General features: G+C 32.5%; 3 protein-coding genes and 1 long non-coding RNA gene across 8 annotated transcripts in view; 1 reads left to right on the top strand and 3 right to left on the bottom strand.

Moving 5' to 3' along the window:
- Nucleotides 1-22729, bottom strand: part of LOC135849119 (uncharacterized) — a 225771-nt gene extending 203042 nt beyond the window's left edge. The window contains exons 1-4 of the long non-coding RNA XR_010559492.1: nucleotides 22101-22729; nucleotides 21792-22024; nucleotides 21387-21613; nucleotides 16086-16238 (exon numbers count right to left, since the gene is read on the bottom strand). This is a non-coding gene — a long non-coding RNA (uncharacterized LOC135849119). The remainder of the gene's footprint in view (nucleotides 1-16085; nucleotides 16239-21386; nucleotides 21614-21791; nucleotides 22025-22100) is intronic.
- Lmx1a (LIM homeobox transcription factor 1 alpha) lies at nucleotides 3238-19097 on the top strand. Of its 2 annotated transcripts, XM_065369373.1 has the most exons (7): nucleotides 3241-4025; nucleotides 17013-17147; nucleotides 17241-17439; nucleotides 17525-17745; nucleotides 17818-17954; nucleotides 18032-18215; nucleotides 18383-19097. In XM_065369373.1, exons 1-7 carry the CDS (start codon nucleotides 3962-3964, stop codon nucleotides 18616-18618), a joined length of 1176 nt encoding a protein of 391 aa, XP_065225445.1. In that variant the 5' UTR covers nucleotides 3241-3961; the 3' UTR covers nucleotides 18619-19097. The 2 variants fall into 2 exon arrangements, with proteins under 2 accessions (XP_065225446.1, XP_065225445.1); XM_065369374.1 differs by lacking the exon at nucleotides 17013-17147 and having other exon boundaries at nucleotides 3238-3717.
- On the bottom strand, nucleotides 19152-20201 carry LOC135849118 (U6 snRNA-associated Sm-like protein LSm2). The gene is made up of 4 exons (XM_065369375.1): nucleotides 20043-20201; nucleotides 19644-19711; nucleotides 19466-19556; nucleotides 19152-19376 (listed from the first exon to the last, which is right to left on the bottom strand). Exons 1-4 carry the CDS (start codon nucleotides 20043-20045, stop codon nucleotides 19248-19250), a joined length of 291 nt encoding a protein of 96 aa, XP_065225447.1. The 5' UTR covers nucleotides 20046-20201; the 3' UTR covers nucleotides 19152-19247.
- A 1016-nt stretch (nucleotides 22730-23745) lies between the features above and the next one.
- Nucleotides 23746-26744, bottom strand: LOC135847282 (juvenile hormone acid O-methyltransferase-like). Of its 4 annotated transcripts, none has more exons than XM_065366745.1 (6): nucleotides 26389-26744; nucleotides 25915-26122; nucleotides 25643-25809; nucleotides 24375-24507; nucleotides 24106-24235; nucleotides 23746-24044 (listed from the first exon to the last, which is right to left on the bottom strand). In XM_065366745.1, exons 2-6 carry the CDS (start codon nucleotides 26101-26103, stop codon nucleotides 23833-23835), a joined length of 831 nt encoding a protein of 276 aa, XP_065222817.1. In that variant the 5' UTR covers nucleotides 26104-26122; nucleotides 26389-26744; the 3' UTR covers nucleotides 23746-23832. The 4 variants fall into 4 exon arrangements, with proteins under 4 accessions (XP_065222817.1, XP_065222816.1, XP_065222819.1 ...); XM_065366744.1 differs by having other exon boundaries at nucleotides 26259-26399; XM_065366747.1 differs by having other exon boundaries at nucleotides 23746-24020; nucleotides 26259-26399.
- Between the last annotated feature and the right edge of the window lie 1054 nt (nucleotides 26745-27798).

Raw genomic sequence — 27798 nt, 5'->3', positions numbered from 1 at the left:
AATTTCAGCTTGCTAACTCTATTTCATAAATTGTTGTGGGAATTTCAAGTTTCAAAAATCTGGTGGAGACTCCAGTAATTTTTAAAAAGTCGTTGGAGGCTCCAAAATAACTTGAACCCACCTGAAGTCGTGTTCAGAGGGTGTTAAAATCGAAGTGCAGAGTAAATTTCGGCTTTCCATCTCCATTTCGCACCTCGGGAGTAATAAGGTCACATCTCAAAAAAATGAAATTTTACAGGAGAGTGATTTTCTTTTTTTCAAAAACTTGATTCATTATTTTCATCAACTTATAATTGATTGTGAGGAATGAATAGCACCTCATTTTAAAGATCTGGTATCCTGCCCTCATTTAGCATAAGAACACTTTGGAAAATGAAATCTTAATGAGGAAATATTTCAATGTTTGGAAAACATTTTGAGTTATAACCTTTCATTAAAGTTGATGTGGAGGCTAAAGGAAGCGTCCAAAAAAAAATTTCATGATAACAAAGTTGTAGAGAATTAAATTTTCAATCGACACAATGTCGTTAGTTTTTTTCTAGAGTGCTTAGTTTTTGAGTTTTTCTCAAAAAACTAAAATTTCATTATATGTGCAAATTCATTTTTCTGAAAAGTGATCAATTTAAAATTTTTTTTCCATTTGGTACAAACCAATAAGAAATGCACTCCTTCTGACTATTTCTAACTGACAAACATTCAAAACAATCAAAACTGTTTGTTAACACTTTGTATGTACGAAATTTGCTCAAAAAAGGTGGAGTTTTTTGAGATGTACACTTATAACTCCAAACAACTTGCAATGTTGTTGAGATTTTGAGTTAGGCCATTTGGGTTTTTTTACAAGATCTAGATAATGTACCCAACACAAAGTGTAATTTTTGGTTGAGGGGGGTCATACAAACCCCAAAAATGCAAAAACATCAAAATCAATTTTTTTTGAGATGTGACCTTATTACTCCCGAGGTGCGATTTGATGAAATTTTGAGAAAATTTCAAGTTTCAAAAATCTACTGGAGGCTCCAGTAATTTTCAAAAAGTCGCTGGAGGCTCCAGAACTGCTCAAAACGGTTTGAAACAGTTTCCAATCGATTTGGCGTGTCGAAAATAGGGTACATTCCAAATTTCAGCTTTCTTGAACAATTTGGTAAAATTTTGATTTTTTCCCCTCATTTTTGGCTCAAATTTGATTTTCAAAAATTCACCAAAAGTCGAAAAAGGCACTTTAGTACTTGAGATTTTGACAGGTGATAAATTTTTGCCTGATCTTTCGATCTACTTTGTAAGGTTTAAAAAATTTTAAACAAGTCCCATGTTGGAACGCAAAATCTGAGCTTTTGGCTGACCTGTCAATCGAAATGGGCGCCATTTTGTAAGTAGGGCCACTTTTTTTTTGAGTTCAAGGGCTAGAAATGTTCCTTAGGAATCCCTCTTTAAGAAAAAAGTTGTCCTGGAGGACCGAGGGGGGGGGGTGCAATAGATCCTTATGCAGGCTCCCTAACTAACACCTTTCAAAAAATTCCCTCACTTTTGAGGGGAAATTGCTCGAAATTTATGAGATTCCCTGACTTTTCCAGACGACCGAAATTCCCTGACTTTTCCAGGTTTTCCAGACGTGTGGACAACCTGAATGGGATATTTCATGTTTTACAGTTTCACCTCTCTCCATTTTTTCTGGAGTTCTTAGTTTTTCCCAGCAAAAGATCTTTCCACAGGAGAAATTTCAAAAAATTCGCCGACCCCCCCCCCCACAACCTCTTCTTGGTCGAATTGACGTGGAATGACCCTCAGTGAAATAAACGCATCACAAAAAAATAAAGATTCGAAAAAATCCAAAAAATGAACGAATTTTAATTTTTTTGCTATGAGTGTGATTTTTATAAATTTTTTCATGAAATACGTCAGAAAGAGGCCAAAATAAGACAACTGAATTTTAAACTTTTTTTGATCTTTGGAATTGAAAATTGAATTTTTTCAAATATTGATTTTTTTGTGATGAGCTTATTTCATCGAGTGAAAGGGTGTTTTCAACCTTTTCAACGGATACGTAATAATAAGGGTCAAATGGGTCAATTTCGCCAATCAAAACTTTTTTTCACGTTTAAAATAAAAAAATCGCATTTTTTCGCAAGTTTTCAATTTTATTAAATCGACTTTACGAAATAACGCCATCCCAATTTTTTAATATGTTGTTCAGCATGAAAAGCTGTCCATAATATATTTTTTTCAGAATTTTTGAGAGTCGGAACGATATGAAAATCACGTTTTGAAACTTTTCGAGCTAATTTTTCGTACGAAAAAAAGTGGCAACACTGATTTTTATGATATCACCGAAAAGCCTTTCAAAACCCCTAACTATTGGAAAAGGTTACATTTTGGTAGGTATCGCGGTTATCGAGTAATCCACTGCTGAAATGGATGATATTTCAAGTTCACTGAAAACTTTGACACCCCCTAGCAGACTTTTAAAAAAGGCTAGAGGGCTGCGATTTGCGCCATTGGTCATGCCTTCAGAAGGTCTTTCCACAGGAAAAATTTTAAAAAAATCGCCGACCTCCCATACCGCTTCTTGAGGTTGAATTGATGTGGAATGACCCATCAGGAAGCTGTAACGAAGGCTGATGATGATACGTAAAATCAGCGAATAAAAAATTGAGAACCTTTCAAAAGCCTTGACTTCATACCATACTGATGGGAATACGATCACATAGAAAATACCTAAAACCTACACAACAACAATCGACCTTAACCTTATTAATGAATAGAAAAAAGAAAGAAAAAAAAAGTCATCTCACAACGTAAAGGAAAACTAAATACCAAAAGCCAGTATAGATACACTCGGGCAATATAATACGTAGGTACTCGGGTACGAGAAGAAAAAAAAGATGAGAAAAAAAAGTTTCGTAAGAAACGTCCACGTACCTACACTATAAATACGTAGAAAAGAAGAGAAAATTCCCTTAAGGACAATCGCTATAGTTCTTAGAATTACTCGCTGGCGTAAAAATGTCAACTTGTAAGTCGTACACAGGGATAAGAGACGAGTTAATAGCGCGGTAAATAAAAGGGCGTACACGACATCTACCAATAGGGCTGAAAAAGGGCGGATAATTCTACGGCCATGGTAGACCGGCGAAGATGCATTCGGCACATAGGGAGAGAAGTCGCCGTATTTATACAGAGGGGAGAGAAATTCTGAATTGTGTAGTAAAGCCGACGTATAAAATATGTCCTCATTTTACGGGTAGCTTTCAGTGTGTGCGGCGTCTGTTACTTTTTAAATTTTATATCGCAATTTATTATCCGCGCATTTTACGTACATATATACGAGTTAATTGTTGTTGGCGCGCTTTTAACAATTTTTCCAGGGGGGTTTTTCACGCTCGCGTCCGAATCGTCGTCGTAAAAACCTTCTTCGTCGTCGAGTCGAGTTATTCTATACGTATAATATTTTTCTCGATTTTTTTTCATTTTGTTTTTTTTTTTTCGTTTCGTTTCGTATCTGGTATCGACATCGAATCATATACAGTACAGATGTAATAATAATTTTCGTGGTTTTTTCCTCTCCCCTCCCTTTTTCCTCGTCGTATACGAGATCGTTATCAATATTGAGTATCAGTGATAAGAAGTTACGGTGAAATTTTGATAGCATGTTAGACATTCTTCGATGTAACATGGTCCAGAGCAACGATACTTTGCATCCTTGTTCGGCAAGATCTAGTAAGTAGTGCTGATATATTGAAAAATATACTAATTTTATAGGCTATACTTTTGGCCACCTGTGTTTTCGTGGTTCGTTCGATCCGTTGTGGTCTTCATCGAGTCCATTGGGCCCTTCTCAGCGATTCGAAAACAAGCACTCGTTGGGATACGTTGACACCGAGTTTCCCAAAACTGACCCAAGGGGTTCCCCAAACCAATCTGTTTTCTCGGATGCATAAAGCCCATACTCGTAGTATGTTTTATGGTATTCTGTCCCGGAACCGGCGACGACGACCTTCAAATCGACGGTATGACGGTCAAAAAGCGTAAGTATCCCTTTAAATTGATCGAAATTTGGGATATCAAAGGTGCTGTAGCCTCGAGGGTACCCATATGGGTAACATTGTATGGAAATGCTTGGTGCCTCCTTCATCACAGCTTAGCCTATTTCATCGTATGAATGATCATTCGCATAAATGACTCGATCGAAAAACTATTTTTTTGTATAGAATTTCCCATCAAGAGGTGAAAACTTGAATATGGGTTGTGTACGTGAGGTAGCTATTTACTGATAAGATAATTTCACTGTGGTAGCTTTTCCAAGGTCATTATTTTGAATCCAGAATTATTATTTACGATGGTTTACAAATGTTTGGAGTTTTCTAGAACATACTTGAAATGTTTCCTCCAGGCTCCAATGTTATGTACATATACAGATGATATTTATTGATAATGGGAGGGGGAGGGGGCAAAACGATTAATCAGACTGAAATCCAATTCGAAAGTTTAAAGAAGAAAATTCAAAGGTGCGCAAATGTTTTCAAAATTATGTTCTTTTTAAAAATGTAAGGTACAAATTATCACCAAAATTTTGACAATTTCGAAGTCGACATGATAAGGTGAAGGGAGGAGGAGAAAAAATATGCGAAATGATTGGACAATTGCCTAAAAATTTACAACAATGGCTTAAAGAAAATGTTTTTTTTTCTGAAATTTTTTCAAAATACTTTCATCTTTTCACTTTTGACTGGCTCAACTGGCTGGGATAGGAAAATTTTCAATTTTTTTCTCATAGAATTTTAAGCCTAGAATATTGAAATCATCTTGGTATATTCTTGGTATGTATGCGGAATTTTGGGTTTTTGTTGTTGAGATGGAGGCCAAAGTTCTAGTCAGTGGAAGTTATTGTTGAAATCGGTTTTAAATATGCCTAGTTTTGACTTTTCCAGTACTTATCAATTATTTTCAACTTCATCGTAAGATTTTTACTGGATTTCAAACTCGAATACGTATAGGTAATACACAATACGTTTTATGATAGAGCAAAAGATATCTAAAATTGTCTATTCAAAGAAATTTAAAAAAATATATACATATTCTGAACTTATGATTTTTATGACTTGTTTTTTTTTTTTTGAAATTAGAGAAAAACGGGAGCAGAAATTATCAAATTCATACCCAGTCATGTTTTTAATATTTAATTGAAATTCAATTTTTTTTTCTGAAAAAATCTAGACACAAATCCATAAGTAGGTGATTTGAAAATTTTGGATTTCTTTTTCCAAGGCAGACTCACACAATGATTAATTGATTACTTCGGCGTCTTTGTCCACTCTGACACCTGCAATCAGAAGTATAGTAAAAGTGAGCCTAGGCCTCAGTGCAGAGCAGTTGACAGGTCTCTGATGAATTTTCACCCCTTCTCCTCCCTCTTCCCACATCTTCTAAAACGAGTACAAATTAGACTCTTTCATTTTTTAGTCAAATGCGTTCATAATGTGGCAGGGCCGTCGAGAGCCAAATGGGCCCGGGGCAAACATAATTTGGCTCCATTTCTATATGGACGAAACTACATGGAGGTTTTTTGAGAGTGAGAGGGGAGGGGGAGGGGATTTCTTCGAAAATTTGCCGCATGATATAGGGGAAAAAATACCAATTTTGTCGAGTGATATCAAAAGCATAATACTCGTAACATGAAAATTTTCATTTTCATTGATCCAAGCACAGTCTGGGAGGAATTTTTTGAAAACTTCATTTTGAGAGGTCTAAAAACGATGATTTTTTTTAGGAATTTAATTTTGAAAAAAAAGAGGACAGGCCCGAGGGAAGCGAGGACAAAAACTTTTGAAAATTTGTAATTCGAGAGAACTAAAAACAATGTTACATATTTTTATGCAAGCAGTTTATTTTTTGACTTTTAAAATTTTACAATTTGAAACATTTTTTTTAGGTTGTCAATTTTGAAAAAGAAAAAAGAACAGGCCCAAATGAGGGCGAAATGTCTTGAAAATCTGTGTATTTTTTTGAGGCATAAAAACGATACTTTTTACGCGATAAGTTTATGTTTTTATTTTAAAATTTTAAAAGTTGAGTAGATAATATTTTTTAAACATAAATTTCAACGTTGAAAAAGAAAAGAACATTCGTGAAATAATTCTGAATCAAAAAAAGATACCAATTTTTGAAACTTTGAAGGAAGGTTAACTTTATTTATCTTCTTGGTAAAATCTGGTTTAGTTGAACAGCCTCAAAAAATGACCCCAATAGGTTCGTATAGTAAAAATTCTGATCCAAAAAAAAAGTTAATTTTTGTTATCAATTTATTCGATAAAACAATTTTTCTTATCTTTAATAAGGTACATATAATTAAGCACACAAATTCAATTGGAAACCTTTCGATTGCAAATGCATATAAATGAAGAAGAGGGAGAGAGAAGGCGTCCTCAAGAGCCATCAATCAAACATTTCGGAATGAGATATCAGCCTAATGAATTTCGGTTTTCCAAAAGAGTACAAAAGGGACGAGAGGTGCTTTCTTTTTATGAAAAAAAAATGTTTTAAATGCTAAATGAACAATTTTTTCATCGCAGAAAAATTGAACAAAAACCACAAGGAGGGCAAAAAAATGAAAAATGAGCCAATACCCCCACCCCTCCAAAAAATATCATGTTTTTTACAAAATCATAAAACAAATGCTTCAAAAATTTATAATTTTCAAAAAATATCAAACAAAACAACACAGTTTTAACGTTCCAATTTGAAAATTTAATGATTTTTCAATGCTCAATTTTGATTGAAAATGATAATTTAAAAAAAAACCATATCTTCGGACGAAAAAAAGCACTTTTTTCTGAATTTTTTGAAACAGAAACTATCAGGTTGAGACAAGTACTTTTCCTGACCGGCAGGACTAGAAAAACCTGTTCAGATTCCTTCAAGAAAAATGTACATGATTTCCTTTTTTCGATTAGAAATTGAATTTTCTTCGATTTCCTCAATCTTTTTTTCGTAATTTCTCCGTTGCTTATTAAAAAAATATTATCAGTTGAGAAGCTCATACACATTTCAATACTTGTGATCTCCTTTTCAACTAGTCAGGAGTTGATAATTTTTACTTTGAAGTGAAAATAATATTCAAAATTGAGGCAAAAAACTAAAATTCAATCAATGTCTCATTCTTAATCCCTGACTCTCCTCTCCCTTCTCCCTCCTCATTCAACTCCAAAAACTGATTAAAGGCGATTTCAGCTCCTCTATTTGAAGCATCCGGTAGATTTTTGGAAATTTATTTATTTTTCAAATATCAATAATTATGGTAACAACTTTTTTGAAAATACTGTTCTGTCGGCTCCAATTTACACAGCTTATATTCCGGTGATATTTTTGAAAGACTAGAATACCCAAAAATTTGCTGGAGGCTAAAATGTAGCTTGAAACACTACAACTCGAATCGAGAAGTCGAAATTAAGGTATCCTAAGAATAAATCAAATTTCAGTTTTTTATCTGCTTATTTGCCGATTGGAATTTTTCTTGGTGGAGTATTTTTGGATGCTCTTTTGATTTTTCTCTAGCTGGTCGAAATACCCAACTTTCTTTGTAGATGAGAAATTTAGAATTTAGTGGGAAAATTATTGGCTAATTTCATTCTTTAAAATTACTGAAGAATTACTAGAGAAGTTTAAATTTATGAATAGGCTTTGTTACGTCAGTTATTCGTAAACACTGAATGATATTTTCAATAATCCATCGTTCATTTTAATCGATCTCATATATATGTATATTTTTTTTTGATATTTCACTTCAAAAAAAAAATCAACTTTACAAAATGATGTGAATTTTCACACAGCGATTTTTTCAGAAAATGTCCACATTCCACAGAATAAATTTGAGTAAAAATTCATAACGAGGTTTCCTTCAAATTTCATGGGAAAATTCTACTGATTGCCTTAGGAACGCAATCGCCTCAATCTCCTACCATTAAAGGATAATAATTTCTACAAATTCAGCAAAAATCATTCAACCTTAATCTTGGAAAGTTTTCAAACAAGCCTAATGATACTGATTTCTCAGTACATTAAAAAATTGGCGTCCTTCCCACTCCTTCCTCTCACTTTGGAAAGACAAAATTTTACATGAAAGCTTACTACAATATGTAGTTAGGTAATTCAAAGGATAGATAAATGTACTTAAAATTTTATAGATCACAGTCAGTTTTTTTTTTTTTTTAAATCCAGATTTGTAGGTATTAAATTCCAAAAAATTTCAAAAGTGTTTGAAAACAAGGGCAGAGGGAAGAAAATAACCAAAACCATTGAGGAAAAAATTAAAATTTTGCAGATATCTAATTTAACTGAACACTTGAAGTAAGGTTCAATTAAGACGAAAATGCTCAACATCTTCAAAATCGCCTGTACTTCAGTTTAAACATTATAAATAAATATTTTCTCTTTTTAAACGTACAAATCTTGCATACACTAACTAAATTTCAACACCTTGAGCTCAAACTTTTGAACAAAAAAAAAAAAAAAAAACAAAAATACTTTATGAAAAAAATAATAAAAATCCCTGTTTGTTCAGAATTTGTATGTACCTATTGAAAAAATTAACAATGCATCAGCGACATATACAACCCCACAAGACCACGAAAGTTCGGTACTTCAACGATTTATTTTACATAAAAACAAAGAAGAATGCAAACAGGAAATTTAAATTTGAATTATTTAAATTTCCAAAACAAATTCGGTTCCTTTCACCCTTTTTTTCTTGTACAAATACACCATCGTCGAATTGCATCAGTAATTGTATGGAAAATAGGTAGAGTAAAAAAAGAGATAGACAAAGGGTTGTTGACATTGACATAATCAGAACAAAACCTGACAGAATGACGAGTGTTGCAGATTCGAAAAGGTTTTTTTTTGGATCAGGTAATTAATTTTTTCCTCCAATTCAAACAAATGTTTAATTAAAATCAAATAAAATAAACAGTGAAAATTCCAAATCCAGTCTTTCTATTTATCTACATCTTAAAAAGAGCCAAAAAATAATCTGCTATGAATTTAGTATCTTCCAGAATTATTTTTCACCTAATTATTTCTTTCTTTAACGTCTGATTTCATAAGTCTCAATAAATCATTAATTAAACCACTGATTTAAAAACGATCACGTAGGTAACTTTGATTAAATTCGCCCGATTCCTCACTAATTCCTCATCTTCGATAACTAGCCCAAAAATTAATAATCACGAGAGACTTGTCTACCAAATTTCACACATCATTCACATAATACAACCCCTTCTCTCATCAATGTACCTAAATCCTTCCGGCGAAATTTAATACACCCAAAATCCGATGTCAAAATATACATTAATTAACATTATTAATAACTCGAATAACGACCATAATCTCTGAACCGTCTCACAGATAGTTATCGATAAGATACCATTAAAAACTTTCTATTTATCGATCACCTTTCTATCATGATCACGAACCAAAAACGTGATCGAAATCACATCCCCGACATCTGAAGCAATCCTCCTCAAATTGCCAGACTACAAAAAAAAATACCCAAATTTTAACCTCTTCAACCTCTATGGAATTTCCACGCTCAATCAACAATCTATTTATACCTATAAAAATACGAGCGACAAACGTTCGCGAAAATGTGCACCGAATTTGAAAAAAATTTCAACCCTTTCGGACGCGTTCGCGAATAACGAAACTCCAAGTCGAATTTTTCTTGTAATTATGACATTTTTGCCCTTTTGATACGACTACAAAGAAAAGTGAAATTCTTTCGCCAAGAATTCGCAGTGAGTAAAACAATTATTTAAAGAATGCGCGAAATATTTTCGCGTGCAACTCCTCCGCATTTACCCCGGAAGATTTTTAAAATACGAGTACGAAACACCAACATGAAAAGTACCTAGTTTTTTTCCACTCCGAATCATTCATAAAACCCTCTTTTTTTCACTTTCTATATAACGTTTTCGTGGCCAGAGCGAAATTATCGTTAAAAAATCATTTACTAAAAGATATAAGTAAGTAAGTTTTCTCGATTATGAATTATAAATAGGTAGGTACCTACATAGCGAATTATACAAATAATAGCCCACTATTCAGCACCTGGTTTAGTTTAAGGTGAAATGAATAATATTCAAGTACGACGAAGTTTTTCTATAAATAGAGAAGGGTAAAAGGAAGACTTTTTTTCACCGAGATATACGGAGCAATAAACTCACCTTGGGTATTCTGTACTTTTTCCCTTTCGTTTTCAATAAATTCCGAATACCTGATGCAAATTCTTGAAAAATTTCTCAAACGTAGGCGGAAACGGATATTTTTGGTATGTGACCATTTCGTGAACCGTTTAAAGTTTTCGTTCGAAGGTATTTCGCCCTGAAATTCTGCGAAAAGTTTTCCCTTTTTTTCAAGGTTGACTCGGTATAGTGAATTATTATTTTTTATTCGGCGTCTTGGGGATATTTTCTTCGTATAGTGATAAGGTCGTATTTTTTTTTCGTTGTTAAGTGAAAGTTTGACCGTTGAAGGTTCGATTTCATTTTTAAAAAATTTTTAAATTCAAATTGAGATTTTGCGGTTTTCTTCATCATTACAGAGAACCCCTATTCAGTTTCAAATCAAATTTCAATCATTCAGATTGCATTTTTTTTCCAAATTAGGGGGATGAGCAGGAACGTAACTAAGGAAGAGGAAGATAGTCAACTTTTGAAAAAATTGCACAATTTCGTCAAAGTTGGCAAATTTTGACAAATTCGGAAAATTTTAAACATTTCACCGAGACTTTTTTGGAACTATTACAAAATTTTGAAAACTTTTGCTCGAGCGAATAAATTTCTGCAACCTCCAAAAAGTGTATTATTCACACTAAAAAAATATTTAAATCAAAAAATAAACTTCTAACAATATGAAAAAATAACCTTTTTTTTTACTTCTCGAAACATAAATTTTCGAAAACTTTTGCCCTAACCTCGTTCAGACAGGTTTGCTTTTCTTTTTCAACATTGGAATTTCTAAAAAATAATAAACCTCATTCAAATTCTAAAATTTTGAAACCAAAAAAAAAACCAAATTCCTCCCATAAAAAACCAACCGCCTTTACCTATAAAGATACGAATTTTGCTTTTTTATTTTCAAACTTGGAATTTCTAAAAAAAATCATGATTTAAGATTCTAAAATTTTATAGTGTTTTCATCGATCAAAGTACGAATTTTTGAAAGTTTCTGCCCTCGCTACGGTTGGATTATAAGTAATTTTTTTCTCTTTTACAAAATAAAAAATTCTTTGTTTGAGACTTCTAAAAGTTGAACAAGGAAAACGGAATTTTTTATACCTAAGTCATCATAGGCTGTACATAAGTATAAGAAGACCTACCTACGTATAAAATGCCAACTAGGCATCAGATTTGTTTTCTCATCTTTCGTTTTATTCGGCGAAATTGATATTTTTTTCTCATACCTTATTAGTTGGCAAATTTTTCGATTGCACCCCCCCCCCCCATCTTTAGTTTCGTCCCCGGAGAAGAGAACATGAGGATCAATTTTTGAAAAATTAATGTACCTATTATTTTACCCATCAGTTCAAATTCTCAGCGAAACGAGAGAATAACAAAATCAACGAATTTTAAAAAATTAGATAAAGAGGGTCAAGCCAGAAATTGAAATGGAACTTTGCAAAATTCAAAGTTGGTTGATTCATTACTCACTTTGGAGATCGAATACCTGTAGTTCTTTGACATGAGATTCTCAATTTCCAAAGCACAAAGTTCAAACAAAGTATTTTAAACCTGCAAAAATTTGATGAAACCTCTCAACTTTTGGAAGTATGTAAGCTAAATAAATTTAAATGTTTTAACTTTTTTTTTTTGTGGGCAGTCTTGGATTTTTATGATGAGGCATTGATGATATAAAATTTTCTATCTGTTCTTGACCTCACTCTTACAAAAAATTCTGAGCTCTCAGTTAACGCCTTAGTTCAGTTCTAGATACTTCCACTCAATATACGAAAATTTTTTCAACTTTTCAGAATTTCAAATGAAGAGTAAATGTAGGTGTAATCCCACGAGACTTTCTTGACCTTCAGCCTCGAATAATTTTAAAATGAAATTTTTCAAAACTAGAAACCCACACGAGATTTTCACAACACATGGTTGATTTTAAAAAGTATGTATACCTGAGTGTATTTTTTGTTAAAATAATTTAGTTATTCGAAGGATTTCCGTTAAAAAAAATACATATATACAGGGGTCGGCATAAGTTAGTATTCCGATTTGCACAAACGAAAATTTTTTCAAATGAAAATGAATTTTTTTTAAGTAGTGACATAGCGGAGAAAAAAACTATTATTACCAAAGTGTTGGTGGGACTTCCACGAACACAACGCACTACCTACAAGACCTTCTAATTCTATCTACTCATTACACACAACAGGGTGGTAAAAAGAACGCATCAGTTTTCGAATAGGAATACTAACTTATGCCGACCCCTGTATTTTCAGCAAATAAAATTTTAATCAGGGGTTCTGTGATCCCCTCTACTGAAATAATACGTACCTAGGTAACTTTTGAAATGTCACCGAAAAAAAATAAATGAAAATGGAACTTAGGGTTCATTTCAAATTTTTCATAACGAACGATCAATTTTCAGAAAAGGTGAAAGGTTTTGTGAGAAAATGAAGAGAAACAAAATTGTAGAGCATAAAATTTTTTAATACAAGAAGAGTGCGATTAGTTTTTTTTTAGAAAGCTCCACTTTTTAGAGAAAGCTTCACTTCATTGAATGGACCTTTTTTGGAACCATTATTATTTATTTTTTTGTTTAGATTAAAATAGTAGGAATTTGGAAATCATCCCCTTATACCAAATCTTCAATGAGAAAATTGCTCCACAAGATTACACAATACACACAGACCTTTTTTTGTATTTCCTTCCTTTGGGGGACGCCAAATTGAAATTGTAAGTCCCTAATTTCCATTACACCCCCCCAATATGTTTTGAGAAAAAATTTTCAATGTAGCAACCTTGATAGATTTTGTATTTGGATAACTTTGACTTTAAAAAAAATCAAGTTTTTTGAAAATGTTACAAAAATTTATTTTCTTCAAATTCTTCGATTTTTTTAGTTTTTATTGCAGTTTTCTGATATTTTTGAACTCTTCTTCCATCCCCCCACGTTCCACCACAAAAAACCCTTATAGATATACATATGTACTTATTTTCACCACATTCCTTGATTTGAAAACCGCAGACCGCAGCATTCAATAATTTGCTTGATCTATCTACGAAAATTGAAAAGTTTAGGTACCGTAAAACGAGGTGAAGCGGACCAGTTTTCGAGGTTTTTTGTTAATACCCCCCCCCCCATATTAAGCCAAAAATGTGGTTTTGGTCTTAAATTGAAGGTCTATCATTCAGCTATACATGTACTAATTTTGAACTTTTTTGGTCCCATACCACGTGTCTGGGACGAGGTCAAAGAGAGGTCCGCTTCAGACCGACTCCTGGGGTGAGGTGGACCCCACTTTTTTTGTCAAAAAATGAATCCTCCGACCTTCCTCTTTACAATGATGTATCATTTCGTAATTTCTATCGACAGCAATCCCCCTAAAAACGAACCAAAAGTACAAAAAAAACGTGTTTTTTGATGAAATCTTGAAAATGAAAAATTTTTCAATTTGTGATAATATGAACGAAATGCACTGAAAATTGGTTTGTACACGATTATCAACCTCCTGAGTCAATCGGTGATGGTTTCAAGCTTTTCGGAAGCCTCCTGCAAATTTTCAGATTTTCATCTAAAAATTTTTGAGTTTTTTTTCGATGTTTTTTAAAAATAAAATCGTAGCAAAGTCGGTTCAGTTACACTTAAATCCAAATGTTAATACACCAAAATGTTCGCAATGAAATTCTCTACAAGTAGGTATACATGAACTTTTAAACTCCATATTTCTCATATTGGGCGGTACAGACCATAGTTCTCGCATAACAAAATTTTCACTGATTTTTGTCTTTTTTTTCATCGGGCTCTGGAGTATCTTAAATATTTCGTAAACCTACTTGTATGTTCGCCAAAGAGAGAGCTTCACGATGGTTTTTAGAATAGCTCGCTACATACATAATTTCTGAAGCCTCTGGCAAATTTTCGGATTTTCGTCAAAAAATTTTGAGTTTTTTTTCGATGTTTTTTTCCACAAAATCGTTGCTGAATCAGTTCAGTTACACTTAAATTCACACTCCGATATACGAAAATGCTCACAACTAAATTACCAACCCAGAGCTATTAACATTTATAGAAAAAATATTCATCGAGTTCCGCTGTGGCTGTACAAACCATAGTTTGGCGAGTATGAAAATTATCACTGATTTTTTTTTTTTCTTCTTCAACACGCTCTGGACTACCTTAAAAATTTTGAAAACTTAGTTGTTTTATATCAAAAATGTTCGCCAAAGAGAGAGCTTTACGAAAAGTATAAAACTAAATTCAAGGTTAACCCTACTCTTGAAAATTCACGCCAAATGATTGATACATTTTTTTATTATGACGAACGTGATGAATTATGGTTTTTTGTTCGTGTGCCAAAGGAATAATTGAAATTTCGATGTAATTCAATTCAATATCACTATCAAGCATTTGTGTCCTTCGGTATTTCTCAATTTTGAAAAGTCAAAGCTGAACTATACCTAACAGTAGATGTTTGGTGTGGCACTCTCATGACAGATGCCTGATTTTAAAACGGAGAGGAGGCGAGATCAAAAAATACATTCTAAATTAATTGAAATCAAAACATCAACAATTTTTTTCAGTTCTATAAAATTTGATGGCAAGAAACTCGTATCAAAAAATCACCTAAGTTCGAAATTCGAAATCAGCATTTCTAAAAATCCAAAATTTAAGACTTATTATAAGATTTTTGGAGGATTGTCAAAGTCAAAAAATACGAAAACCCGTCTCCAAATTGTTCTGGGAGGCTGATTTTTGAATACGTGACATTGTGGCATGATTTTCTATCGCTTGGTTCTTTGATTCTGATTTTTTGGGGTATTTTTACACCTCTTCACTCTTAAAAGTTTGAACGTTCGTAAATTTTGAAAATCATCCTTTTTCAAATTCCTTTAATACAAAATATACATCGCCAAACTAAGCCCGAGTACCAAAAACTTTAGTTGAAATGCCTTCGGTAGATAAATAAACTAAAAACAAAATCCTGTCATCCGTAAAATATTGATCAAAATGGAAGTGGTTCTCTACCCCGTACCCCCAATCCTTGAATCATGACTTGTACATATCTCATTTTTCCTTCGTCAAAATAAAATTATTTGTCGCAGATTTTGGTAGGTACCTAGGTAGGTAGGTAGGCAATAGGCTTAATGTTTGTGGGCAATACTCTCGGAGCATTCAATGATCCCTTATCCGAATGCCAATTATTTATCAAAAGAAACCCAGCAGTCGTTTCTTCAACTTGATGAGGATCATTTCATTTTATGCACGCTACATTAGGTAGAGTATTTTTATCCAATGTATTTGAAAAATTTTCAGATAATGATATTGATTTATCCAAACATTGAGATTGATTCAATTATCAAAATCAATAAATAAAAATGAACAAGTTTTCGAATGAAATTTTCAAAAAATTCAACCGTTATAACCTACGGTATTAAAAATTGGGTTTCAATTGAAAATGAAAAAAAAATCCCAAGCTTCGCATACAGAATTTACAAACTAATGCCATGAAAGGGTCGAAGAATACAAGCTAATGTGAGAATGTGGCTGATTGGTTGCCTATTCATAAATCTGAAGGAGCAAATCACGAAATAATTTCAATAGCAAATTCTGATAATTGAGTCGTAATCGTAACTTTCGAGAAAAATAAACTTGAAAAATCTGTTCAATTTCGAAAGGACTACATTAACTTTTACTTCTCCCTCCTCACCTCGAAAAATATGAAAATTGGTGAAAATAAAAATCTTGAATTTCCTCCTTCAACGAGCAGTACAAGTTTTATAGATTTAGAATTTGGATGCATTTTGATTTCGAATGAGAAATTTGTTGAAATCAAATAAAAATAAAATAAGTTTTCAATTTTCACTCACCATTATGTTTCACGAAAAATTAGTCTTCGGTGATTTTCAGAACTTTTGAGCTGAACTTCTTCCTATCCTCCTTGCAGAATAATTGTAGCTATTCAAAATTATTCCACAATAATCTTGCACATTAGGTACTTCTTCTCTGCTGACTGACTCGATCTGAAAAATAAAAATGAAAAAATGAAAATCATTCGTCGTTTAAACACAAATCAATTTTAATAACTTAGCTAACAATACAGAATTAAGGCAGGAATACAATAATTCGTGTCGAAAAAAAATTATCTTCAGGTGTAGTATGAAAAGATCCGATAAAAAAAAAAGAAAAAAAGAAACTCCTACCAGAAAAAAAGAGAGAGAAAATCAACCGAACAATACAATCGGGATAAGCGTCGACGAAAAAAAAATCATTATAAAAGAACGTTGACGAAATTGAAATTCGAATAAAGAGTTTTTTTTTTTTACAAAATTATATTCCAAAGTGTGAGAGAAAAGACACCAGTGGATAAGGTTCTATACAAAGAAATTTCAAAGGATGCGTTTTTCAATTTTATAATAACTATTTCTTTTTGTATAGCAAAGTAGATAGGAAAGGAGATGAAGTAGGTAGAATGGGTAAGGTAAAAAAGTACACAATTACACAGTACTGATAGAAGGTAGCTTTTAGTGATGATTTTTTTCGAAGAGCCACGTGCTTCGATGAAATGATATTTAATTTATTCTTCGGCTATTAGGCTGGATATTTTTCTTATAGTCTAAAATCTCTTGCCCTTGTGCTTCGAATGCTTCGATCCAAAGGAGAAAAAATATCCAAGATGAAAAACATCAAAACTTTCTTCAAATTGCTTTGGAAATTTCTATGGGGTTGCATTGCTCATCATGCTTGGGTTCAATGTAAAAAAAAATTACTCCTCACAATTGATTTTCCTTCTTCAGCTGTGGTAAAATGTGGTCAAGCTGCGAAAAAGCTAATTCCTAGAGAACCTAGTCCATGCGACTTGAAACCTCAACCTCAACCTCCTCCATCCCCAAATAAGGACCCACCTTCTCGAAACGGTGTCATTGTAAAAAGTAAGACCACTCTCTCCAAACCTCAAACCGAATAAAAATTGCAAAAAATTAATCTTTTTATACAATTCTAATAATATTTAATTTATGTTACAGATGACTTAGGATACCAAGTGAAAAGCGAAAGAATACTATGCGAAGGTTGCGGCCATAAAATTCAGGATCGATATTTAATGAAAGTTGGAGACGGGAGCTGGCACGAGCACTGTTTAGCTTGTTCGATATGCGGTATACAATTAAGTCACTCTTGTTACTCCAGGAATAATAAATTCTATTGTAAAATGGACTACGATCGGTGAGCTAAAAATACCTACACTTTTTTGACCAAATCACGTTGACGAAAAATCTAACTCTAGATGGTAATTTTTCTGCGCAAATAGGTTATTTGGTGTAAAATGTACGAGATGTGGAGTGACAATATTACCACAAGAGATGGTAATGCGAGCCCAAGACTACGTTTACCATTTACCCTGTTTCATATGTATAATGTGTTGCCAACCTTTACAAAAAGGCGAACAGTTCGTGCTACGAGGAGGCCAATTATTCTGCAGACCTGATTACGAAAATGAAATGCTCCTAGTTCAACAGTCTTCGTCTCCAGGTAGGTGTGATTATTGGAATCTGCTGATTCATCATAACTAAACTCATCGCTAAAATGATCGATTAATTACAGAAAACTTGATAATAAATGAGAATTGTCGACCAAGAGATGGAAGAAGGGGACCTAAAAGGCCTAGAACTATTTTAACATCCGTTCAAAGGCGTCAATTTAAAGCATCTTTCGAAGTCAGTCCGAAACCGTGTCGAAAAGTAAGCAATTACAATCAACCAATGAAACCTCCGATCATCAATAAAATAACCTAATGAATAATAATTTTCAAAACTAGGTTAGAGAAGCTTTAGCCAAAGATACCGGACTAAGTGTCAGAGTAGTTCAAGTTTGGTTTCAAAATCAAAGAGCCAAGATGAAGAAAATACAACGAAAAGCTAAACAAGAAAATGAGAAAAATTGTGATAAAAATGATAAAGGTGAATCAGATATGAAACAAGAAAACATTGGATCAGATCATAGTGAGTTTTTTTTTTCATTTTTGGGACAAAAAAAACCACTTTTTTTTACAAAACAAACCTCGATTTACGAATTCAAAACACTTCATTTAATTCTAATCTGATCCTACTAATTAATTTTAAAGATAAAAAAATGAATAAAATATCTAATAATAAATTTCTCTTCGCAGGCACATATATCGGGGAACATTCCGGCGAAAGTTTCTGCAGCTCAGACGTATCTTTAGACGGAAGTACGAACATGGAAGAAGGCACAGGATCAGATAGTCTGTCATTAGATCTAAGTATGACTTCAAGAAGTCACGACAACAGCAATTCCTTACACCATAGCTCGATGTTAACCCAAGTCAATCCTATAGATAAACTATACCTAATGCAAAATTCATACTTTAGCGCCAACGAATAATAATAAAATTCATTCGAGCGTTACAAGCATAGCTTTATACTTATATCCTTAAAACGATACAATTTGAAAACCTAGTGATATTATTGTTTTTATTTTTTCGAAAAACAATTGTAATAATTTTTACAATACATTTCAAACATTTAATGTAAGTACAACTTTGAATCATTCCTCAGTCAATATTAATTCGTGTAATTTTTGAAAAAAACGAGATTTTTTGTATTGTTTTTTTTTCTCCTTTGAATGTGTGTTATTTTGCTGTGCATAATTTTATCAGTGTTCTTTCTTTTTACAAATAATGATGTTATGAAAATATACATGTATGTGTCTGTACATTCACTACCCTGATCGTTTTTGATTATGTTATAATGTAATTTTCAATACATCGAAAGCTACGATGATTTCGATTTAACATTTTGTTATGTGTAATATGGTGTTTCGGATTTTTATTCAACAAAATAAATGTCGTAATTGCTGTTTTACTTAATCAACTACTCTATTGCAGACTGCAACGTTGAAAAATAAAAATCAACGGAAACACCTCTCTCGTACGATTTAATCATAAAAAAAATTCTTTCAACAACCTTAACCTTTAGTATATATACACGTATCAAAACCCAGCACACAGGAGATCATCGAGTAATATTTTTATCTGCTTCGTTTCTGGTTGCATCTTGTAATAATTGAGTATCGACTTCGTCGGCGGGAAGTTGTACGTATCTTACGACAGATCCTCGTATAAAACAATTGCTCACTGATAACTGAAAAAACGTACGTGAATGAATTAATGTAGATGTACGAGTAATACTCGTATTCAATGCAAGTGACTACAGAATGGAACACAAATTACCATATGAGGATGTTTTTCAGCATCATTAACGGTGACTTCTTTCAGCTTCAAGTTAAGGTATTGATCGACCGAGCTCAACGTTCCGCACATACTATAAATATAACAATACGTAATGAATCCGGTGGGATATTTAGATGTGTTTTTTATCGACGAAAGATAGTATAATTCAAGATACTACCTGAGATCATTTTTCAGCTCGATGACTACTTCTTTACCAACGAGAGATTTGAAGAATGAATAGAATAACTGTAAGATGAACAGTATTTAGAATAGTTTACTCAATACGATGATTAATACAAATAATTCGAAGATGAGCACAGACAAACACAGTTACCGGTAACGAGTTGATAATCGAGTAGAACATAAAACATAACTAATAAGTAATGCAACGATTACCGAACAAGTTGTATCTATATACACGAAAGTTCTACATTTCCGGTATCTGAATTACGCGCAAATAATACTTTTTTTTTTACAGAAATATATCCATGAAACTGATTCCACCATGATGTTTGAAACACCATCCGGCGTTCCATTGAAACGCAAATATATTCGAATAAACTTCACCGGTACTTACCATTTTGAATGAGGAATGAATAGAGAGATATACTTTGAATATCCGACTGTAAAATATCTTCAAAACTGCTAATTTCTTGAAGTAAAACGATAAAAAACTTTCAGAAATCTTCGTTGCAAGGAATTATTATGGAAAATTGATCTAAATTGTAATCAATTATTTTCGAAAAAAATAAACAAACTTGCCGAACTACTTTTAAAAAATGTACTTCGTTAAGATGACCGATTCGTTAAGTAAACAAAACATAAAACATACTTTTTTTTACACATTTCACTTCGAGAAACGTTAATTATAGTAATTAGTACTTTTAACTGCAATACTAATGTGTAATTAATCTTTATAAATAAGTATTTCGAAGTAATACTAATTAAAAAATCATTTTTAACTACGCAATAGAAACATGTACTTTTGTACACTTTCGGGATCGGTGTTACAGTGTTACCTTTTGGCGAGAAAAAAATATCATTGATAAACTTTGATAAAATTGTGAAAAAATTCATGATCCGCGATAAAAAATGAAATAATGTTCAGCATTTTCTTTTATTTTAAATGATTATGGAACGAAGGGAAGATATATAAACTCGATGAAAAAATGGGTGGAATTAATTCTGTATAATTATGAGCCAAATAATTCGCAAAAACCAAAAACTAGTTTTTTACTTCAAAGTTCAAAGTTCACCAAATTGGCAAAATCCGCTGAGTGGAATTTCAATTTTCAAATATTACCTACTCGATCAGTTTTATGGTTTCTCACTAAAAAATTCCTATGCCTTATAAACCGTAACCAGTGAGAAATTACTCAACTCGCCTCGCCCTCATCTCCACCAAGAGCTTTCGGATTTTGAAATTTGAATCAATAGGATAGTTTTGTAATTTGTTTTTTTTTTACACGGATTTTTGCAGATTTTTGAGAATCTGGATTTTGGCTTTGGCAGATTTAAAATCCACGATAATCTACTAGGATAGTACCTAGCTTTTGAAAATATGGATTTTGGATTTTACTTGAAGAGAGATGACTTCTGAATCTGATGTTTTGAACGTTTGTGATGGGGATCTAAAAAGTGTTCAAAAAAGAGATTCAAAAAACGTACAAAAACCAGATTTTCGAGAATCCGTGTAAAAAAAAACAAACTTAATGACAGACTCCACTCGTATAATCCACACGAAGATTTCCGACTCCGAGTGACAGTAAGCCGACCATGTCAAAAACACTTTCCGAAAGTAAAGGAACCCCTTTCATTTTGGCAAAATCTCACTGTTCGATTTCACATTTCGAGTATAAAATTAATCTCTTCGAAGAATCTCTTCACCATTTCATGATTAAGAATATAGGTAGGTACTTACTCACTTCACGTTTTTTCTTCAACCATAATTCTAATTCATAATCAGCTTTGTTCTTCGAAACAGAACGAACATTCTTCAGGAGAATGAGCCCATCAGAAAACTTGGCGCAAAATATAAGGTGTCACTGAACTCATAACTCATCTCATAAACAAGGACTCGTTTCACTGGTGATGGCTGAGTCAAGTCTAGACTCTGGAGTTGGACTTGAAAGTTTTGTACGGTCGAACCTGAAAGTTCAAAGTATCGAAATTGACAATTCATATAGGTACATAATAATATTCTGGTATACGAGCCATGAGGAACAACGTTGATGAATTCATCGCAAATATGTATATTTTCACAAAGTTTATTGTTATGTCAGCAAAAATATAAAATAAAATTATTAGGTAAGTAAGTACTAATTACCTGGCGATTAAGCGATTATGCTGAATATATATGAGAGTTCACAAGCTAGGTAGTTATATAGATACACAGCAAGCCACGTTCACAAATAAAAAACACCGTGCAGATCTTATCTTGCTCCTCTGGAAAGGTTCGAATTCAGTATTCGCCAACAAAATAATAAAACACGATCTGGTAGTTTATTTTGCCACATTATTCTTGTTATGATAACCCGATCAAAAGCAACGTTTGGAACACTGTAACACGATTCATTTTAGAATAGTAAACAAATAATCACTAATTGAACTAATTACAAAGGACACGCGTGATTACTTTTGGCGAGGCGGTGAAGAATTGTGTAGTCAATGAAATCTGCCCATTCATTGGAAACTTGGTTTAAAATAGTATCTTGTAGGTAGATACATCTACGTTTTCGGTTGACGGTTTTCGCATATCAACTTGACTTATACTCACGATCGATTCTGGTTCTTGTCTCCGATGGATTCCTTCGTTATTTATGTAGATGTACATACATACATATTTGTATTGTTGAAGATTCTGGAAGCGTTTCTTCTATACTTACTTTGGTCAAGTTTTCAAATTATTGATTGATGATTGACAAATAGTAAAAATATTACACAATTACCTCAGCAAAAGACCAATTAATTAGCAATCATGAATCAGAAACCAAATTCCGCTGACCTAAATCAGCTATCCTAGATTAGTAGATGTGATTACATTACTGATTTCAGTGATTTCTTCAGGTACTTGAGGTACTGTACCCTGTACTTCAGGTCATCAGGTGTTCTGTTTTGTTAACGTAACAGAAACGTTTCTTTTCCAGAAACGGCCCAACTCAAAAACTGATTACCAGTGTAGCCAATTATTAAAAAGAAATAAAAACACTGACAGGACAAGATATTTTTGATAGTTTTGATTTTGATTTTGACCAAGAAAGCGAAGCTTATTCACAATTTCAGCAAAAAAGAAAGAAAAAAACAGTAGAACTTTCTAATTGTTAGCCATTTGTGCCATATATTTTTTTTTTGGAATTTCACAAAAAAACATGAAAGGAAATTCTTTTCAAAAAATAGAAAACTTGAGTGTGGCAATTTTTGGAAAAAACAAGATTAGGATTTTTTGGCAGTTTTGTGAAAAGCAAAATTTATTTGGTAATTCTGGAAAAAAGAAAAACTTCTTGACAATTTTTGAAAATTTTGACCAAAAAAACAAACGATTTCACAATTCTGAAAAAAAACTACCAACTTTTTCACAATTTTTATTCGTAGTAATTTCTGCAAGAAATCAAATTTTTTTGGAAAGCAAATTTTTTTTTGAATTTAACTTGAAAAAGGAATTGTTTTTAAGAATGAAGGACTTCCCTTTTGTAAAATTAGGTAATTTATGTTCATCTATACAAACATTTTTTTACATATTACAAAATGATTTATTTTTCTGGAATTTTTTTTTGGCGGGGAATCATTTATTTTTCCGGGCAATCATTTTTGTTGGCGATCAAAATTTTATTTGGACCGGTATTACATTATTTTCTTTCGTATGTTGCCAATGAGAGATAAAATCAAATTGTTGAAGGTGTATTTTAGTGATATAGGCAACCTCACTGGCATTATTTAGTACCTTGCCAGATTGTTTCTTTTTTCTCCAGAAAAAATTTTGAAAAATCGATAGATAGGTACCGTTTATGAATATTATGCCTGAATTATTGTAATTGTTATGTACATCTATGTAACAACATTCTGTGCATTTGAGCCATTCGTAGAATCAAATGTCCATTTTTTCGTTTTTGAAAATGTTGTGAAAAATTCAAAAAAACCTGTGTGTATTGTAACCTAAAATGCTGATTTTAAGATGAGATGTAAACGCAAATAAAACTTCATTTTCAAGTTTTATTAACATATAAGTAAACGTTAAAAATGCAATTTTTTGAAAAAACAAAATTGAAAAAAAAACTGAAAACTTAAAAAAATAAACATTTAATAAGTACTGCGAATTAAAACCTAATACATACATATATGTACACTTGTACAGTAAGTATAATACCTACCTATATTTTATTTGCAATAATCGTTAATGTACGAAAATTAAACGTCACTTCATTCTTCGAATTGTTGAAGCAGATATTCTTATTCTCGGGAATAATTTTTTTTAAATCCTCTTCAAAATCTTCCAATTGACATCTTGGGATGTCTTGTAAGAAAGGATTAATTGGTGAGATTAATGCCTTCGTCCACTCTAAAATTAAAACAACGCGAGTTCCTTCGAAGGAATTAGGCGTATGATGTTATTTAAAATAGGTACCTATCTAAAATTTACCTACCATAATATTTTTCTTTGGAAAACGCGTGGCTTTTGTTTTCGTTTAAACATGTGGTAATGTTAAAACCCAATTGCTCCATTATTATTGCGATATCTGGTGTTTCGTCATTAAATCGTTTTGGTGAATAATCCTAATGAACAGGAATATTAAGTATAAAGTAGGAACCTTGCTACTTTTTTTGTCCGTCTTCGAGGAACCAGGGAGGTGTCTAGCTAAGGGATGAGACATCCCTCTTTGAATGAGATCTGTGCAAACAATGATTAACTTACTTTCAAATATGGACTCCATTTACGCGTTAATGCAAGCTGGCTTATGAGCTCATAATTTGGACTATCGCTGATGAACAGTAACAATACTTGACCTCCTGGTTTTAAAACGTTGTAAATATTTGTCACTGCTTTTCTGTAAAATTGAATAGCTAAATCAGTGTAAATAATTATCAAAAATCTGAGAACAGCTTGAGAAACTCCTGGCCTTAATCATTGAGAATTTGAGTGGGGAATGGTTAAGGCAGTTTTTTTCGAATATTTGGCCCTATCAGCAAAACGTTGAAAAAAATCGTTTTTTCAAACTTCAAATTTGATTTTTTAGTGTGGAAGTCTAAAGACTTTGACAAATGAATTTTTTCGGAATGATTTCAAGGGAATTTTTCGTGATTTTTTTAAATGTTAAATTCTAATGATTTTTTTCAGGTATTTATTATTCAAAATAAATTCTCAACTAGTGATTAGGAATTTGATTTTTTAGTGTTAGGTAATGAATTCTAGGTAATGCATTTTTTTGAAATGATTTCAAGTGAATTTTTTGTGGAGGTTATTTAGAATAAATTTTTCAATATTTTCCTTGGTGATTTCAAATTAGTTTTTTAATGTTGATTTCAATGATTTTGTTAAATGATTTTTTTGGAACGAATTCAAGTGAATTAATCGTTGTGATTTAGAATAAATTGTTCAATGATTTCAAGTTGATTTTTTTTGTGTTGAATTCTTATGGATTTTTTTCCAGTGATGACAAATGATTTTTTTCGGAATGATTTCAAGTGAATTTTTTGTGACTGTTTGGAATAAATTTTTCTGTCAACGTTTCTCATGGCAAATTCAAATTGATTTTTTAGTGTTGAATTCAATGAAATAGGTATTTTAAAAATGATTTTTAGCGAATTTTTCGTGATTTTTTTAGTGTTGAATTTTAATGAATTTTTTCTCAACTGATGACGTACGAATTTTTTCAGAATCATTTCAAGTAAATTGTTTGTAGTGATTTAGAATAAACTGTTCAATGGTGATTTACGTGGTTTGGAACTTTTTCGTCATGTTACGTAGTTTGAAATAAACATTTTTTGTGGTAATTTTTAACGGCTAGATTTTTTTAAATGGTGATTTTTAGAATGAATTTTCGTGTAACAAAACAACAAAGTATGTACTTCCACCTGTGCTCTATCTTATAAGTAGGTACCTACATAATTATTTCAAGGTGGCGAGATAACGTAATAGACATATAATAGTTTAGGAGTGGTGATAACCCTGTAGGTACTTACCTTTGATTTACCCATTGCAGAACGAAGAACGAAAATACTGCATCGAACTGCGAGTATTTTGTATCGACACAATAAATATCTTCCTTTTTGAAATGCAATCTTTCATCTTTGCACTGGTAATGGGTATTTGCAAAATCAATCATGGCATCCGATTTATCGATACCGACCTGCAAATAGAATCAAGTAAGAGATGATGGTTATATGTATTGATGATACTGACTCGGGAGAAAGATCAACATCAACATTTACCCAAGGTAATTTCATCTCATTACCATTTTTTCCGTATTTGGAATCAAGTTGAGTAATTCCAGTGTCAGGTCACCAGGTCCACAACCCATATCTAAAATTTTCAAGTTTTTCTTTTTGTCTAGTTGCATTTCTGGTAGATGTCTAAATAAAGTTGAACGAACTGCGGTCTTCTGCATATCGTGATTTTCATGATACACGACTGCTTCGTTCATCTTGAAGTCACTTTGCCAACTGTATGGTACAGAAAAATTTATAAATAATTGAAATTCAACTTTGTTTACTCCCTGACTCCCTTAGTTGTGGGTATAGGTAATACGCACTTAATTCATCAATAACGAACAAAAAATACAAGGAAACGCCAACTTACCTACTTAAGCTAGGTACACCAAAATAATAAAACAAACGATTTAATTTTTTGAAAAATCCACGACGCGAATAGGCTATTTCGTTAGGTATTTAAATATATTCACGAAATGAATAAGTATGTCTATACTTACTAGTAAAAATGAAAAATGAAAATCGGTGGTTAAAACTAATCTGGCTTGGCTCCTCCCCCGCGAAGTGTACCGCTTGGGTAGGATGACGCGATTCATTTTTGAGTGAAAAAAGTGGAAATCAAGCATAAATAAATTTACTGGTACTAAAACGTTATACATTTGGCAACGTCGTGAGGTGCCGGATCGCGATCAACCTAAGGACGGCCGGTGCGAGTTTCAAAAATCTGCCGGAGCCTCCAGAATTGCCTTATAGTTTACGATCAAGTTCCCAAAAATTGAGCAAGTTCAACTGCGACGACGTTGCAAACAAACATGATAGGTAAGTATTTGTATTAAAGATGAACACTAGGTATAAGTATAGTGTCTATGACTTTCCACGGTCTGAAAGACAGGGTCGAAGTCAAGGGCGTTATTAACCGTGGGTATGCACATAGGTACCTAAGTTAGTTAATTAATTAATTAATATGCAAAAACAATGCATTGGTGTGATTGTAACGTCATAGCGTAAGTACGTCATTCCATGAGTTAAATGCGTCATAGAGTGGATTGCTACATCAACCGTGAATGTAGATAGATATGTATGTATATGGTAGGTATAAATTCTGAAACTGGATGTTGTCTAAATTTGTGAAAAACAAGAAAAAAATTACTTACCATATTTCACAATTTTAACTAATAGATCAACTGGTAGCGAGTGGCCTTACTCCCAGTTGGCAATGGTTTTTTTTGTGCAGTCAGATTTTTCAATATGACTGGGGATATTATGACTACCTACTGAACAAATATGACGACCGAATGGAACTAATGTGACTGGAGTTCTGACTGGGCTGGGGATATGACTACTGTAATTAATTAGCGAAATAGATAAATTTTTGAGATTAGAATAGCGGATATTTCAGCTAAAACTAAGTATACTTACTGATTTATCATTTAGGTAAGTCCACAGCTTGTAAAAAGTTCATTTCAATAATTAATTTGCCACTTCACACGCTTTTCTCTAAAAGGTCGTCAGAAAAGAAAAAAGTGACTGGTGGTATGACTAGTGATTTGACTGGTCCAAAAATGAAAGTAGCCATACTTGATTTTATTGTTTTGTGATTGCCTGATTGGTTGATCTTTTTTGGTAGTCATAACTGAAACATGTGACTGAGATTATGTTAATGACCAAAGAATCAACAGTAACAATTTTCAATAGCTCTTGTTAATCGCGCTCCGTTGAAAATTAATCAATACTAGAGGGTGAAGTCGCCCAAAACCGACTACTTTTTGTAAAACCGCCACCAATCGAAGACTATTCCACTTCAAAACGTGGTAAATGGCTTAAAATCTAGATTGAACCTTCCCCTAACTCATATCAAAATTTTGGCCCAAATGAAGAATCCTTACTATGTTTTTTGAATTTTTTTCCGA

The sequence above is a fragment of the Planococcus citri genome, chromosome 5, assembly GCF_950023065.1.
Source record: "Planococcus citri chromosome 5, ihPlaCitr1.1, whole genome shotgun sequence".
Classification (NCBI taxonomy): domain Eukaryota; kingdom Metazoa; phylum Arthropoda; class Insecta; order Hemiptera; family Pseudococcidae; genus Planococcus; species Planococcus citri.
Note: the sequence above shows the minus strand (reverse complement) of the source record. Positions and strands in the feature narration are given on the sequence as shown.

Coding starts and splice junctions, on each gene's coding strand:
- LOC135849118 (XM_065369375.1), bottom strand. Junction 19,557..19,643: donor GAGCTGAAAAATGATCTCAG/GTAGTATCTTGA, acceptor TTATATTTATAG/TATGTGCGGAACGTTGAGCT. Junction 19,377..19,465: donor CTGAAAAACATCCTCATATG/GTAATTTGTGTT, acceptor ACGTTTTTTCAG/TTATCAGTGAGCAATTGTTT.
- LOC135847282 (XM_065366745.1), bottom strand. CDS start 26,103: ATGAACGAAGCAGTCGTGTATCATGAAAATCACGATATGCAGAAGACC. Junction 24,508..25,642: donor CTGCAATGGGTAAATCAAAG/GTAAGTACCTAC, acceptor TCAATTTTACAG/AAAAGCAGTGACAAATATTT. Junction 24,236..24,374: donor AATGGAGTCCATATTTGAAA/GTAAGTTAATCA, acceptor CCTGTTCATTAG/GATTATTCACCAAAACGATT.
- Lmx1a (XM_065369373.1), top strand. CDS start 3,962: ATGGTATTCTGTCCCGGAACCGGCGACGACGACCTTCAAATCGACGGT. Junction 4,026..17,012: donor CGGTATGACGGTCAAAAAGC/GTAAGTATCCCT, acceptor TTCCTTCTTCAG/CTGTGGTAAAATGTGGTCAA. Junction 17,148..17,240: donor AAACGGTGTCATTGTAAAAA/GTAAGACCACTC, acceptor TTTATGTTACAG/ATGACTTAGGATACCAAGTG.